The following is a 16,577-nucleotide window of genomic DNA, read 5'->3' on the forward strand; positions in this document are numbered from 1 at the left end:
TGGTGCGCATGTGTTGTGCAGGGCAGTTCTCTGTCATGCTGCAGTAGACGGGTGGTGTAAGGAAACGTCTGTTTAGTCTCATCCAAGCTTATATAACATGTTATGAAAGACATTTTCAATGGCTTATTTTCTAAAGACTGCAGGTGCAGGACGCTTCTGACAAACCGGCGCTGAAAACACATAACAGACATACAGTACACAAACATGATAAGACCTGTAATCTGCATTGTTGAAAGCCTATAGAAGCCTATATACACATACACAACTCAACAACTTCAACAAATCTGTGTCGGATTACAGCTGTATTGTACGTGGCAATAGATCGTAGTTAAATGTGCAGTAATTCTAATTGTTAATAATTATTACACTACCGTTTTATTCATCAAGGGTGCCTTCAATTGATCTAAAGTTACAGTGAATATTTTATAATGTGACAAAAGATTTCAATTTAAAATAAATGCATACAAGTATCCTGAAAAAAATATTAAGCAGCTAACTGTTTTCAACATTGATAATTAGAAGAAATATTTCTTGAGCACCAAATCAGCATATTAGAATGATTTCTGGAGGAAATTAAACTTTTCCATGACAGGAATAAATTACTTTTTAAAATATTTAAAAAATGTAATTACTAGTTGTGGGCCGTTATCGGCGTTAACGTGCTGTGTTAACGTGAGACTCTTATCGGGCGATAAATAAAATATCGCCGTTAATCTATTCTCAAAGTTGGGTTGGGAGCTGGGTCTATACTACGCAAGCTATGATGTCTTTCACCTTGATATTTTAGCGCAGATGTATACCTAGCCGAATTGCACTGTAGGGGGCATTTAATATCAATATATTGAAACGTCTGTTTATCCATACTCCCTTAATAAAGGAGTCCAGACATTAGAAAAATGTCAGTATATGCGTTTTATATTTAATATGAGGGAAATACACATCCGTAACGGACCTTTTGTCTTATTTTTCGTGACGCATTTATGTGGGAAAAACAATGTTACGTGACAGTTCCCAGTTACGGACGTGAGCGCTCTGAAAGCGGCACTGAAGACTGCTTTAAAACTTTCACAGAGACATCAAACAGAAAGCCTTTAATTAAGGTGAATTTAATTTTGTATTAATTGTATCTTAATTTCAATCAATGTTTCATCAACCAATTGCCTGGATTTAATAAATAAGAAGTAAATATAGCAGACAATAGATAATCACGACACGGAGGCGCCGGCACGTGAACTGGAGCTCGTCTTGTGAGTCATAAATGAACCGAAACACAGTGTATAAGGCCTACTTGCCTCAGGAGTACAGTGGGTGGCGTGAGGAGCGAATGTATAATGTAGAGAATAGTTACGAAAATGGAGAGAAAATATAAATTGGGCGCATTAAAAAGAAAAGAACGAGATAGTCTCTGTGTTTTATTTAACATAAGCTTACTTGGCTCAACAAGTGACACATTATTACATATGCATTCATCAGATATTTTACAGGTTTTTTTACGGTTTTAATTTTAAAATGACTTGGTAGCAGAGGGTCGTACTGTACTGAGAGTCTAGCTCCACCCCTGCCTATCTTACAAACTACCTGCAAGGTTATTTATTTGGGTACAACACACATATTCTGAATGTTTTCGGCAGAATTCAAATGAGCCATTTTAATCTAGATTAATCTAGATTAATTACAAGATTACAGTGAGATTAATCTAGATTAAAAAAATGTATCTATGCCCACCATTAGTAATTACACATATAATTAGAGAATTAATTACAGCTATACTTACATTCAGGTATTTTTAAAATATAACTACAATTTAAAAACACGTATGTACACAATAAATACCAGTTCCCTTTCGAACGGTCACTTCGTATTGCGTAGCTATACGCAGTGGGAAAACTCCTTTTCCTCGATTTACTAAAACCTATATGAAAAACGCATTTGCAGCTGCACAGCTCGCCCACTGAGCATCTAGCTCACTCATAGGCTGTGCTGCAGCAACTGCACATCCAATGGCGCGGGCGCCTCTGAGACCAATGAGATCACTGTACGTCATTGCACGTCAGAGCCCGTCATAGGGGCGAGGAATCAGCCTATATTAGTCCCTGAATTTGCCATTATAGCAGATTTGACTCCTTCAGCGACAACATCACGTCTCTGACCGTTTATTGAGCCTTCTTCGTCGAACAATTCCTTCAGCCAGAGCGAGCTACAAGTTCAGCAGATTACACCTTCTCAGCCGTGTTTCTCCTGACGCCGTCTCTCCTGTGGCTATCCGGCGATATCCTTTTCAAAATCTGTTTATTATGTTTTTATATCTGTATGAGCATTGTTCTATATGCCTCGTGTTAAGACCTGCGCCACGTGCGGATGCAAGCTGCACGAGGCCGACGAACACGCAAGCTGCATTTCATGCCTGGGACTCTACCATGCAGAGAATGCACTCTCTGTCGGCGGATGAGCGGCCTGCTAGTGCATGCCAATCTCATTAGACTCTAATGGCAGCAGCATCACCAGTACTCCGTATGGGGTTACTGTACATGCGCCCGCTGCAGCACTGGATGAAATGGCGTGTGCCAACCCATGCATGGGCGCTCGCTCTCAGTGCGAGCGCTCGCCGCTGAAGAAATTTCAGAAACTGCTTGGTGTAATTGCAGCAGCATCACCAGTACTCCGTATGGGATTACTGCACATGCGCCTGCTGCAGCACTGGCTAAAACGCCGGGTGCCAACACATGCACGGCAGTCAGGCAGCCTGCGCATCAGAGTGAATCACGGTTGTTTAAGGACCCTGGTTCCCTGGCGGGCTCAGGACTGGTTCCAAGAGGGTGTGACAATGGGGACAATTTCCAGAAGGAAAGTGGTCTTTACAGATGCGTCCAACCTGGGTTGGGGGGCACTACACGAGGGCGCGCCTGAATCCGGCCTCTGGTTGAGCACGGAGCAGAGCTTACACATCAACTGTCTGGAAATGAAAGCAGATGGTTTGGCCCTGAAGGCATTTCTGTTGAACCTCAGGGGTCATCACGTCTTAAGTCCGCACGGACAACATGTCAGTGCTGGCCTACATAAATCGCCAGGGGCGCGTCAGGTCAGGCGACCTGCACGCTATGGCGAGAGATCTCCTCTTATGGGCACAGACCAATCTGAGCTCTTTGAGGGCTGCGCATATCCCGGGCGACTAGAATGTGGGCGCAGATATGCTCTCACGGGGCAACACTCCCCTCGGCGAGTGGTCCCTGAACCCACAGACGATCAGTCTAATATGGGAGGGGTTTGGCAGGGCCGAAATCGACCTGTTCGCCTCGAAAAACAACACCCACTGCAAAATGTTCTTCTCGAAGGACAGGGACGCGTTGGCCCACCTCTGGCCCAACCGCCCCCTGTATGCTTTCCCCCCCGTCTCGATGCGATGCGATCAAGATGGTGCCGCGGATGGCTGCCTCGGTGTGGAGCTCTCCAGCTATTGAGTTGTTTTTGTTCGTTTGTTCTGCGTTTAGTCATTCTTTTCCTATCAGTTTCACAAAAAACGAACTACTGGACATTAGGAAACACAAACCAGATAACTTTTCTACAGTTTTTGTTTAATCAGACGTCTTGCAGGACATTCTCGTCGGAGGGGCAGCGTTGTTGTTTAAACGCCCGGTCAGACGCAAACACAGGAAGCGAGCCGGCGCGCTGGTTAAACTCCGCGAGCGCGGCCTGCGCACTGCACTCCCCAATATTCATCTTGCGAATCTCCGATCCCTTCCTAACAAAATGGACGAACTTCTTCTCCTCACCCGCACTAAAAAGATTTTTTAAACCTTGCTGCTCTGTGCTTCACTGAAACCTGGCTGAGTGAAGCCATACCGGACAACGCAATACATCTGCCGGGCTTCCAGCTGTTCCGAGCGGATCGCATCGCGGAGCTAACGGGGAAAACAAGAGGTGGTAGATTGTGTTTCTACATTAACGAAAGTTGGTGTTCAGATGTAACAACACTGAAGAAGATGTGCTCTCCTAATTTAGAGGCACATTTCATAAACTGTAAACACCTCTACTCGCCTCGGGAGTTTTCCTCTTTCATTCTCGTGAATGTATACATCCCTCCAGACGTGTGTGTGAGCCAAGCGCTACAACAGCTGGCTGAAAAAATAGCTGAAACAGAACAAAGGTATCCTGACTCTCTTTTAATCATTCTTGGGGATTTTAACAAAGCAAATCTTTCCCGTGAACTACCAAAATACAGACAGCACGTTACATGTCAACCAGAGACAGTAATATACTGGACCACTGTTACACCACAATAAAAAAATGCGTATCACTCCGTCCCACGGGCAGCTTTGGGGCTCTCTGATCACTGTTTGGTTCATCTCATACCGACCTACAGGCAGAAACTGAAATCAGCTAAACCTGTAATAAGGACAGTAAAAAGATGGACCAATGAAGCAGAGCAGAATCTACAGGCCTGCTTTGATTGCACTGATTGGACTGTTTTTGATCAGCTCACAGATACTGTAACATCATATATAAATTTCTGTGAGGATACATGCATTCCTACCGGGACATTCTTATCATTTACTAATGATAAACCATGGTTTACTGGGAAACTCAAACACCTTCGTCGTGCCAAAGAGGATGCCTAGAGAAGTGGGGATAAAATCTTGTATAACCAGGCCAGAAACAGACTGACAAAGGAGATCAGAGTTGCTAAAAGAAGCTACTCTGTAAAAACTGAAAAAACAGTTTTCATCCAACGACCCATCATCAGTCTGGAATGGCCTGAGGAACATCACCAACTACAAGTCACCATCGCCCCGATCTGTAGACAATCAACACCTGGCTGATGATTTAAACTCATTTTATTGCAGGTTTGAAAAGCCCTCATTTACACCACACACCCGGTCTGATCTGTACTTCACACATTCACCATCACCTCCTGCACCCCCATTACTCCCCCCTCCTGCTATCCAACCTGAGCTTAAGGTCTGTGTGGAGGACGTGAGCCGAGTCTTCAAAAAACAGAAGACTAGGAAAGCCTCAGGCCCAGACGGCATCTCATCTGCTTGTTTTAAAGCCTGTGCTGAACAACTGGCCCTGGTCTTCACGCAGATCCCTGCTGCTTCAAACGCTACACTATTATTCCTGTCCCCAAAAAAAACCAAATCACTGGACTTAATGACTACAGACCTGTCGCTCTCACGTCTGTGGTCATGAAGTCATTTGAAAGGCTGGTGCTGGCCCACCTGAAGGACATCACTGGACCCTTGCTGGATCCCTTTCATCCCTTTCTGAAATTTGCAGACGACACCACTGTCATCGGTCTCATCCAAAACGGTGACGAGTCTGCCTGAACAGCTGGCTGTCTGTTGCTGTTATAACAACCTTGAGCTGAACACACTCAAAACAGTGGAGATGATCGTGGACTTCAGGAGGAACAGCCCAGCACTCCCCCCACTCACCATCATGAACAGCACTGTGGAAGCAGTGGAGTCATTCAGGTTCCTGGGCACTTCCATCTCTCAGGACCTGAAGTGAGACAATCACACCGACTCCACTGTGAAAAAGGCCCAGCAGAGACTGTACTTCCTTCGCCAGCTGAGGAAGTTCAACTTGCCACAGGAGCTGCTGATTCAGTTCTACTCAGCCGTCATTGAGTCTGTTTTATGCACTTCCATCACTGTCTGGTTTGGTTCAGCTACCAAATCAGACATCAGGAGACTACAAAGGACAGTCCGGACTGCGGAGAGGATCATTGGTGCCCCCCTGCCATCCCTCCAGGACCTGTACTCTTTTCAGAGTGAGGAAGAGAGCAGGTAAAATCATCACAGACTCCACTCACCCTGGACACCTCCTGTTTGAACTGTTACCGTCAAGACGGAGACTCAGATCACTGGCCACTAGAACTTCTCGGCACAGGAACAGTTCCTTCCCACAGGCCATTTCCCTTCTGAACAGTTAACATATCTCCCAAGGCATATGCCTGTAAGTGCAATACTCCCACTGTTTAGTGCAATATCTTAAAAATTCAGGTGATATTTATATTTATTTATATTTGTTCGTACTATTCAAAATACTGTAAATATGTTCATAATCTGTAAATGTTTATTCTGACAAAACCCAACTGTGACCATATATTTTTATAGTATTTTCATATTTGTTTTAATAATTTTATTTGTAGAATTTGTATTACTATGTTTCTTGTTGTATCTATATTTGTATATGGACACTGGAAGCTTCAGTACCAAGGAAAATTCCTTGTGTGTGCAAGCACACTTGGCAATAAAGCTCTTTCTGATTCGGATGATTCCACAAGTCATCAAACGGGTCAGAGAGTGCGAGTGCCCAGTCCTTCTGGTGGCTCCTCTTTGGAAATCCAAGCCGTGGTTTCCGGAGCTAGTTCAGTTATTGGACACAGCTCCATGGCCTGTCCCGACAAGGAAAGACCTCCTCAACCAGGTGAAGGGACTGTTGTGGCATCCGCGACCCGACCTATGGGCCCTCCATGTGTGGCCCTTAAACGGGGGGTATCCAGGGACCTTCCTGTGAAAGTGTTGAACACTATGTCGGAAGCTAGGGCCCTGTCGACTCGGCGCCTTTATGCTTTGAAATGGCCGTTTTTTTCCAGCTGGTGCTCGAAAAACCATTTAGACCCAGAGTCATGTGAGATATCGGTAGTTCTCTCATTCCTACAGGAGCTGATGGACGCGGGTCACTCCCCGTCCACACTCAAGGTGTATGTGGCCGCCATTGCAGCACACCATGTTCTGGAAGCGGGCCAGTCACTGGGAAGAAACGACCTGGTCGTGAGATTTCTGAAGGGTGCTAGGAGGATTAACCCCTCCAGACCTCCTTCTGGGCCATCATGGGACCTCTCTACGGTCCTAGGGGCTTTGAGGGGTCCACCTTTTGGAACCACTCCATTCGGTTGATCTTAAACCTCTCTCGGTGAAGACTGCTCTCCTGTTGGCATTGGCATCTATCAAGCGAGTGGGAGATCTGCAGGCTATCTCTGTGAGCCTGGCATGTCTGGAGTTTGGTCCTGATGACTCCAAAGTCACCCTCAAGCCCAGGCATGGTTATGTACCCAAAGTGCTCTCAACGCAGTTCAGAGCACATGTGGTGACATTGTTAGCCCTTCCCCCTTCCACAGAGGATGGGGAGGTTAATCTTCTCTGCCCTGTCAGGGCGCTGAGAATCTATCTGGAGCGTTCTGCGTTGTTTAGGCAATCAGATCAACTTTTTGTCTGCTTTGGTGGTCGATCCAAGGGGGATCCTGTCACTAAGCAGAGACTGTCTAGATGGATAGTGGAGGCCATTTCTATGGCTTATACCTCAGTGGATCAGGTTTGCCCTATAGGTGTCAAAGCCCATTCGACCAGAGGCATAGCCTCGTCGTGGGCGTGGTGATCTGGCTTTCCCATTCAAGACATTTGTGATGCGGCTGGCTGGACCTCGCCGTCCACATTTATGAAATTCTATAATATGGAAGTACCTTCCCTGCAGGCAAGGGTGCTTTCGGTATGATTAGGGCCCGACAGAGTCCGGTCTAATCATTAATTGTTACTGTGCACAACCACATTCACATATATATATAAAACTCGCTTTTTGTCAGTTATATTTTCACATTACAAACCCGCTTAGGCTGGTGGTGTTATCATATTCTATGACCCAGACGGTGTCGGGGTCTATGGGTATGATATGTTGTGATTACTGATGTATTCTCCAAGGCCTGACGGTGTCTGGTCTGGTATATACATAATTATGTGGGTTATGGCTTGTTCTGTATGCTCAGGGATCCTGAGTTGCAGTGGCAACCAGTTACTCAGTGCGGCGTTTTACATTGCGTTCCCAGTGCGTATAGCTACGCAATACGAAGTGACCGTTCGAAAGGGAACTACTTGGTTACTCACGTAACCTCAGTTCCCTGAGTTAGGGAACAAAGTATTGCATAGACGGCCGCACTGTTTTAACTGGATAGTTGTCGCTTCAGTCGTATAAACCTGCTATAAGGGCGAATTCTGGAACTAATATAGGCTGATGCCTCGCCCCTATGACGGGGGCGCCGTTGGATGTGCAGTTGCTGCAGCACAGCCTATGAGCGAGCTAGACGCTCAATGGGCGAGCTGTGCAGCTGCAAATGCGTTTTACATATAGGTTTCAGTAAATCGAGGAAAAGGAGTTTTCCCACTGCGTATAGCTATGAAATACTTCGTTCCCTAACTCAGGGAACTGAGGTTACGTGGGTAACCAAGTAGTTATCACCTGATAAATTTAAACATTAAGTTAAAGACAACTAATATAATGTGGGACCAAAAAACATAAAAAAATCCTGGGAATCAGCCCAAAAATGTTAATGGTATGTGTGTATAGAAATTACTTGAATTGTACAAAACAAGCATTTCATGACCCCTACGGTGTGATAGTAATTTATGACTGTTATGGAAATCTGTTACCAACCAGAAAATGTAATTATGCCCCAATGTGTGTAATGTTCCTGTAATTGTGACTTCATTTCTCAGTTGACTTTCTTGTAATTCCAACATTGTTGCAACTCAATATCTCATATTGTGACTTTGTATCTCATTTTAAATTTGATCTCACAATTAGTGTCAGATAAGTCAAAAAAGTAATTAATTACTAGCTTCTTCACAATGTGATTAGATTCCTGTGTTAATTACTCTCTCTAAAAAGTTCTGTATTACTAATTACTTTCTAATATCAACCAGTTGAACAATACAAGGATAGACATAAAACTGCTATTTAATTCTTTCAAATAAATAATAATATAAAACAAAGGGGCTGTGGAGAACTTTAAAACAAGGGTTTGACCTGCTGCTTTCTACATCTAAATCAAGACGTTTTATAAGAATTTTGCAATTAGATGCACTGACAATTTACAGAAATAAAGATGTTCAGAGCCAGCAGTCTAACAGATGTAAAAATAGGTTAGAATGGAGAGCAATGCAGACAAAAAGACGGACTAAGAAAAAGCAAAAGATGGAAGGAAAGATGCTGTTGTGCAGGAGAAATATGAGCTCAGGTTTGGCAGCAATACAACATTGTTCAGAGTTTTGAGAGTGAATTCAACTCATCAATTTACTCTGGAAAAAGAGGAAGAGAGAAAGAGAGAAGCAAGACATGGAAAGAAAGGGTTGAAAGAAAGAAAATGTGCTCAAACCACCCATTTGTAGAAAGGCAGAGAGAACACATGAGACCAGAAACTCCGTATTTAAGACAATGACACAAATCTGAAATTTGACAAAAAGGGACTGATCTGAAACTGCAAGTCTCTAGAAATATAGTTCACATTTTGCCCTAATAAAGACAAATTCAAAATTAAAGAAATCTAGATCTTGGGTCATCTCAGTAATTGTTTGCAATGCATCTGTATTTAAAAGTATCTGCAGTTTCACTACTCAGGTTTAGAAGATATGTTTTAGACACACAGACCAAGACTACATGTTCTAAATCTTCTAAATCATCCGGGCACAGATTCACTAAACTCACTTGAGTCTAGATTGCTTCACTCTACCAGAGGGAAGCACATGAGGGCTTCTGGGTTGCGCCAGTGCTAGAGATAGTGAGCTGTGAGCTGTGTTAATGACCTCATCTGTGTCTTTCCTCAGCTGGGAATGGAGTCACACTAACACACTCTCCATAACCATAACAAACCACAAGTCAAGAGAGAGCCATTTTCAATGTCTACTCATCTAATTCTTCTAACTCACTTATCTTTGCAAGTTATAGCTGTACACTATTTCTAGATGTTGGGAAGTTATGCAAATATTAGCGATTTAAAGAAAAAATATATATTATATGCTATATAATATAATATAATATAACACAATATAATATAATATAATATGATATAATATAATATAATATAATATTCCCAGTTAATTCTCCAGCATAAGCTAACTATCTTCCCCTCCTTCTTTCTTTTTTCTCGGGCAATCATTTAGACTTTAAATGTTCCAAAATCCTCCACATGTTCCAAAATCCTCCTCACTGTCTTTCTACAAGGCCCCTTCTTTTGGCTATTTTCTCTCTGCAGGAGCATGTCTACCCATGGTCCCAACAGGCCTCATCAGAAACAGTTGTGTAATGTTATTTACATTTCTGCAGCGTAATTACAGTTGATAAGAATATGGCTGTGATCCCAAAGCTGATTAAAACCAGAGGCAGCAGTTCAAAAAGAGTACACGACTCCTCTTCCCTCCCAAATCATGTATTGCTTCTTCTTTCAGCCCCTTTCCATCACTACTACCACCTCCAACCCTTCATTCTTTGCGTTTCTTGCTTTGTTGCCCTCCGTCAGTTTGTCCTGTGTTCTCAGATGCGGGCGAATGAGAAGGGAGATACAGTGGGTGGTAGTCGAAGAGTGAAAAAGAGAAACGAGGACACTGGATATCACTGTGAGTGTAACTGGGGCATGGGAGGGGAAGCTGAACAAGACACGGAAAGAAGTGAAAGTGCAAAATAGAGAAGAGACAGATGATGAGAGCGATAAAAGCCCTAGTGAAAAGGGTGTCAGAGTCTTTAATGAGCACAGTTCATTGATAGAAACAAACCCCTTCTACTTCCCTTCCCTATCTGCAAATACAATCATGTGCAGATGTTTGGGAACCCTGGGTGATTAAACAAAATTAAAAGTACTAACCAGCATTGTGAACTTACTGGACGGCTATTTTTCATCTATTTTCACTCACATGCAGTTTTGTTTATTTTTTATTAGGAAAATTAAACTTGCTAATAATTGATAGGCCTACCTTGTTAAAAGTTTCATAACCTCATGTGACTACTATCACTCTCTTTTAAACTGCTTCGAACAACTTAACAGACTGTCACCTCAAACCACATTGTGATACACGTGTGTCAGAAAGAGGTCACACTGCCACCTCCTGGACAACTGTAAGTCTAAATCCTGATCAATCCTGTGTGGCTCTGCCATCTGCTGGACTGTAAGAATAGTTTGAGATTTTTCACATGATACTTAAAGGGACATTGTGTAGGAATTTCTCCCATCTAGCGGTGAAATTGTATTTTGCATTCAAACGAATTGTGCTTTCCAGCGACTCGTTTTTTCCAATGCGTGTTGCATCTACGGTAGCTGTTATGTACCAAAAAGCTATGACAGGATGTCTTCTAATAGCGCCTCTCACTGCTCTGCTCCTCCGTTTCTGCTGCTTTCAGTTACGTGACGCTGGATCTGAATGAAAACACGTTGTGGAAACGCGTTGGCCTAGTAGTTTTTGACCCTCTTTTCTATTATAGTTTTTCAAGATGACATGGAATCCTCCGTGGACCTACCCGTCACATGTATATAAAGATAATAAATTCTTCGTTTACGAGGATAAATCAGATAATTGGCAGAGGTATTTGTACACCATTGAGGACATATTTATGAATAAAAATATTGATTTTAGATAATAAAATACCTAAAAAACTACACATAGTCCTTTTAACGAATGATCTCCAATTGAAACATTGTGAATGCATTAGCTGTCATGAACTTGTTAAAACATATTTAGTATGCACTATTGTTAAAAAGTTGTATTAATTTTATTTAGCCATCGATGCATAGCGACAAAATATTTCTATTTGAAATAAATTAGACAAAGAATCTTAAATAAATGTATAATGGTTTCCACAAAGATATCAGCATATTAGAATGATTTCTGAAGGATCATGTGACTCCGAAGGTTTGATTAATGACTTTTAGTCTGTCAGCTTTTGCTACCACAGGAATTAAAATATAAATATTAAAATATAAAGTTAATCTAAACTGTAATAATATTTCAAAATATTACTGTATTTCCTGTATTTTTTATCGAATTAATGCAGCCTTGGAGAGCAGAAGAGACTTCTTTCAAAAACATTCAAAAATCTTTCCGACCTCAAAAGTTTGAACGCTGAATATACAAATGAACATTAACCAAGACTAATAAAAGCTATTATGTATTGTTAGTTCATGACAAAATCAACAGTTTAGTTTTTTTTTTTTTTTTTACAAATAGCTCACCATTTGTCATCATTTACTTTGTCTGTTCTTCACATTGAGAATATCCTATGGCTTGGACTGTATCATGCAAGTCAAATGAAGCTACAATGAATCATTGTATAAAGCTCTATTTTAGAGATTGACAGTATGAATCCATCCACTTTCATTCTATGAACAACAGGTGGACATTAAGTCTAAAATCTAAACAACAACAAAAAATTGTTTCACAGTAGAAAAAGTAATACTGAGTTTGGAACAACATGAAGCTGATATTAGGAAGACTGCAGTACTAAACTGTTTAATCTGATCAGAAGAAAGAAATGACTTTAAATGTCTAGATTAGAGAGAATCAGGTTTTGATTTAGTGACTGTTTTACCTTCGTCTGGAAGCAGCAGAAAAGCTGAGTCAGATAGGGATGTTTTCTAGCCAGGGCCAGAATGCGTTTCTCTGTCAAAGTGCAGTCCACATCATCATCTTGAAGAATGACGTCTTTTTTCAAAACTTTCACAGCGTAAACTTCATCTGAGCCTTTCAGCTCAGCCAGCATCACCTACAGCAAGGAGAGGGCGATGTGAAGATTTTCATACACTAAAACTGAAAATCACCGATTGTTCATGACCCTCACCTTGCCGAAGCTGCCTTTGCCCAGCACTTTGATGAACGAGAAGTCCGTGAGACTCATTCTCTTCGTCTGTACGGTCTTCACGTCTCCATTCTCCCGGCTCTCGGTCGCTGTGCTCTGAATGGCGCTGCACGAGGAAGAGGAGGAAGACTTGTGCTCTTGGCCAAATGACAGGGCCTTGCGGATACTCTCCAGTTCTGCAAGCTCTGCTAAAGACATACAAATACAAGACTTTAATTCTTTAATTCTTAGAATTAAAGGAATAATTATTTCAAAAATGACAAATTTGTTATCATTTACTCGCACTGTAAGCCTGTATGAGTTTCTTTCTTCCATAAAACACAAAAGGAAACATTTCAAAGTGCCCCTAATATGCTCCTAATTTTGTTTTGAAGGTCTCCTCAATAGGTTTACATGCATCCTTTAATTTTTTCATAATATATATTGTATCATCACCTCTTTTCTCACAGTGTCTGAAACAGTTCGATCAAGTACTTGTTCTCTCTAAACCCCACCTTTCCGGGAGCCTACTCTGCTCTGATTGGTCAGATGGCCCAGTCTGTTGTGATTGGTCTACTGCTTAGAAGGCATGTGTCAGAAACAAAACCCACATTAACATATCTGAATTTCAGCCTAAGACTTTAATTTCAGTTTTACCTTAGACTTTAGATTTCAGGTTAATATACGACTTGTGAAGCGATGGGGTTTTGTAAGAAAAATATCCATATTTAAAATGTTATAAACTATAAATCAATGGCTTCTGGCAACAGCCGAACATGTGTTACTGAGAAAGTCGAGTTCTGTTGGAAGAGGGACCTCTGACCTGACATATGATAAAGGATGTAGCTCCTCATCTCTTATATTGTAATCCTCTGACATTTTTCTTGAAAACTTCTCTTTTAGACTTCTAATTCATGAACGACAGAATTCGCCTTTCTCTGTAACACGTGTACAGCCAATGCCGGAAACCAATTATTAATGCTCATAAAGTTTTAAATATGGATATTTTTCTAACAAAAACCCACCGCTTCGCTTCAGATAGCATTTACTAACACACTAGCATCGTATGGATTACTTTTATGATGGATGGATGCGCTTTTTGGAGCTTCAAAAACTCTTTTCATTGCCATTACAAAGCTGAGAAGAGCCAGGATATTTTTTAATATAACACTGATTGTCTTCAGCTGAAAGAAGAAAAGCAAAAACACATAAGGAGGCTTGAGGGATAATTACAATTTTTGGGTGAACTATTCCGTTAAGTCACTTTTGAAGCTTGAAAGCTCCAGTTTCCATTTAATGTAATCAGAAAATAATAGAAATAATTGAACAATTGAAGGGCATCCTGCACATTCATAAAAATGTCTCCTTTTATATTCCACGGGGGAGGGGGAATCATGCAGGTTCAGAATAACACGCGGGTGAAAAAATATTAAATTCATTTATTAAATATACATTTTTGGGTGAACTAACCCCTTTAATTATGCAAATAAATGATGAATGTGTAATGGTGAAAGAGTTAGACTGCAGACTATGTGCAAGAGAGGGTAATTCTGTACCCTGGTCGCAGGGTGAAGTTGGAGCTGATTTGCATCGGTCAGATTCCTCTGATGAAGGGGCTTCTGTCGTGGATTGCTGAGGGTCCTGCCCTGGAGTCAACTGAAGAAAAAACATTTTTTAATATTACTGCTAGTGGTTTTTAATATTTGAATGTCCTAATCCTTTACATCACTGTCACAATCATCACTGGCCTCATTTTACTGCATCATTATTTAAAGTGGTCATACTTTAATTAATTTTATTCCTCTGCTTATAATGTCATAATTTAGATTTTGCATCGACCCATGTTCCATCTGGACACCCCACATTCTGCAGATAGCTAATACTACTCACCTTTTTCCTGCGTTGGGTACTGTTGGAGATTTTGTCCGGTGTCACCCCAAGATCAGCAAGCACTTTAGCAATCTTTCTGGCATCGACACCACAGCTAGGAGCTACATTACTTTCACAACGCCGATGGACATTCATTTTACAGGCTGAAAACAGGCAGGAGGACAAATGAATATATGGCAACAAAAGCAGATGTTTGAGCACAAATCATTCATCACTGGGATCTGCAACGCTTGCCTTTGCACTGCAGGCCTTGCCGCATCAGTCCCCAAAGTAAGGAGCCGCAGTGGTCACAGAAGGTGGGGACTTTGTAATTGTGAATGCTGAACATGTGTGGAATGTTTACACTGAAGCGCTGGGAGCCAACCTGTAAAAATAAAACATCATTCATGCCACGATACCCACAATTCAACTGATCTCTCTGCTGAGGAATAATAAGATCGATAATGCTGCAGAAGTATTGTTCACTGTTAGTTCATATCAACTAAGGTAGTTAACTAATGTTAACAAATTAAACCTTATTGTAAAGTGTTACCCTATTAATAATAAGCTTTTATTAATAATGGAGTTTTCGCACCACTGGTGCCTGGGCCCTAAAAAATAATGCATGTTCATTTAAATAAAGCTGAAATAAAATAAATTAAAATATAAATAATAGATTGGTTTGGTGTAAATTCAATTAAAATAAAAACATAAATACTATAATAGTATAAAAATGACACTAAAACAGCACTACATGGGCTTTGTTTAGAAAACTAGCATACACTGTACAGTGTGCTGCCAACAATTGAAAAAAAAAAATACTGTGTATCATTACATATTATGCATCAATCTATAACATTTAAAACAATCATCATGACCTTGCTACAGTACAATTATCTCATTATGTTATGTGTGATGCTGTCACCTAGGAAATAAATAATTTTCATTGAAACAAAATTGTTGGTAAATATTACAAGAAAGAGAGAAGAATTATGGCTGATATTATTTGTCACACTGTAAAATGAAGGTCAAGTTAGCCACGTCATATTCCTTGCTGTATTTTCTGTTGTGATAACTGTCAACATTTTAGCAAATGTAGCAAGTCATAAAATGATCTGTAGTATACATACTGCAAAAACTAGTACAAGTACGCTAACTCAAACATAGCTGAGTCTTTTGAGAGGAATGTAGAACTGACCTCTTCAGGAGTGTCTTCCTGTTTCTTCAAGCCAGCACATTTTGTTATGATGAGCTCATGGCATCTCTTATGGACCACGCAGGTACACACTGATTTAGGATTTAAGGAATAGGCAAAAAGTTTACTTCGGAAACACTTTAAAATAAGGTTACATTAGTTAGCATGAACTAACCATGAAAAATACTTCATAAAATGTCTCAATCAAAATTTCAACATTTACTAATACATTATTAAAGGGTTAGTTCAACCGAAATTAAAAATTATATCATTCATTGCTCACCCCCATGTAGTTCCAAACCTGTAAGACTTTTGTTCATCTTCGAAATACAAATATTTATATATACATATTTTTGGTGAAATCTATTTAAATCCCTTCAAAAAGTTAATAAAAAGATAGTAAAACTAATCCATATGTATTGAGCTGATTATTCCAAATTTTCTGAAGAGACAGGATTGCTTTATATGATAAACAGATTGAAATAAGGCTTTTATTCACAGATATAAACATTTATCAGCAAAAATGAACAGAAGCTCAACCGAACTGGCTTGACATGCGAGAAGAAGCTTGAGCTTACGTTTACCACAACTGATGTGTGAGTTGATGTAAGTATGTGAATAAAAGCCTAAATTCAATCTGTTCATCATAAAGAGCAATCAAGTCTCTTCAGAAAATTTTGAATAAAATGCTCAAATCATATGGATTATTTTTACGATCTCTTCATTAACTTTTTGAAGCATCAAAGTGGTAATTGAGTAGTGTGTCAACGGAGGGACAGAAATCTCTTAGATGTAATTAAAAAAGTTTGATTAAAAAAACAAAAGTCTTACGGGCTTGGAATGACATGAGGGTGAGGAATTAATGACAGAATTTTCATTTTTGGGCGTACAATCCCTTTAAATCAAAAGTCCTCTT

The 16,577-nt window shown here is 40.7% G+C and overlaps 1 protein-coding gene across 2 annotated transcripts in view; it reads right to left on the minus strand.

Annotated features, from left to right (window-relative positions):
• Positions 1-16,577, minus strand: part of prkcea (protein kinase C, epsilon a) — a 72,294-nt gene that overhangs the window by 25,662 nt on the left and 30,055 nt on the right. The window contains exons 5-10 of one of the 2 annotated variants that reach the window (XM_077200824.1): positions 15,665-15,753; positions 14,722-14,851; positions 14,488-14,630; positions 14,154-14,253; positions 12,601-12,806; positions 12,352-12,525 (exon numbers count right to left, since the gene is read on the minus strand). In XM_077200824.1, the coding sequence (XP_077056939.1) occupies positions 12,352-12,525; positions 12,601-12,806; positions 14,154-14,253; positions 14,488-14,630; positions 14,722-14,851; positions 15,665-15,753 (842 nt within the window). The remainder of the gene's footprint in view (positions 1-12,351; positions 12,526-12,600; positions 12,807-14,153; positions 14,254-14,487; positions 14,631-14,721; positions 14,852-15,664; positions 15,754-16,577) is intronic. The other variant, XM_077200825.1, reaches the window with a different exon arrangement.

The sequence above is a fragment of the Siphateles boraxobius genome, unplaced genomic scaffold (assembly GCF_051911475.1).
Source record: "Siphateles boraxobius isolate OS27281-9 unplaced genomic scaffold, OSU_SipBor_1 46, whole genome shotgun sequence".
Classification (NCBI taxonomy): Eukaryota; Metazoa; Chordata; class Actinopteri; order Cypriniformes; family Leuciscidae; genus Siphateles; species Siphateles boraxobius.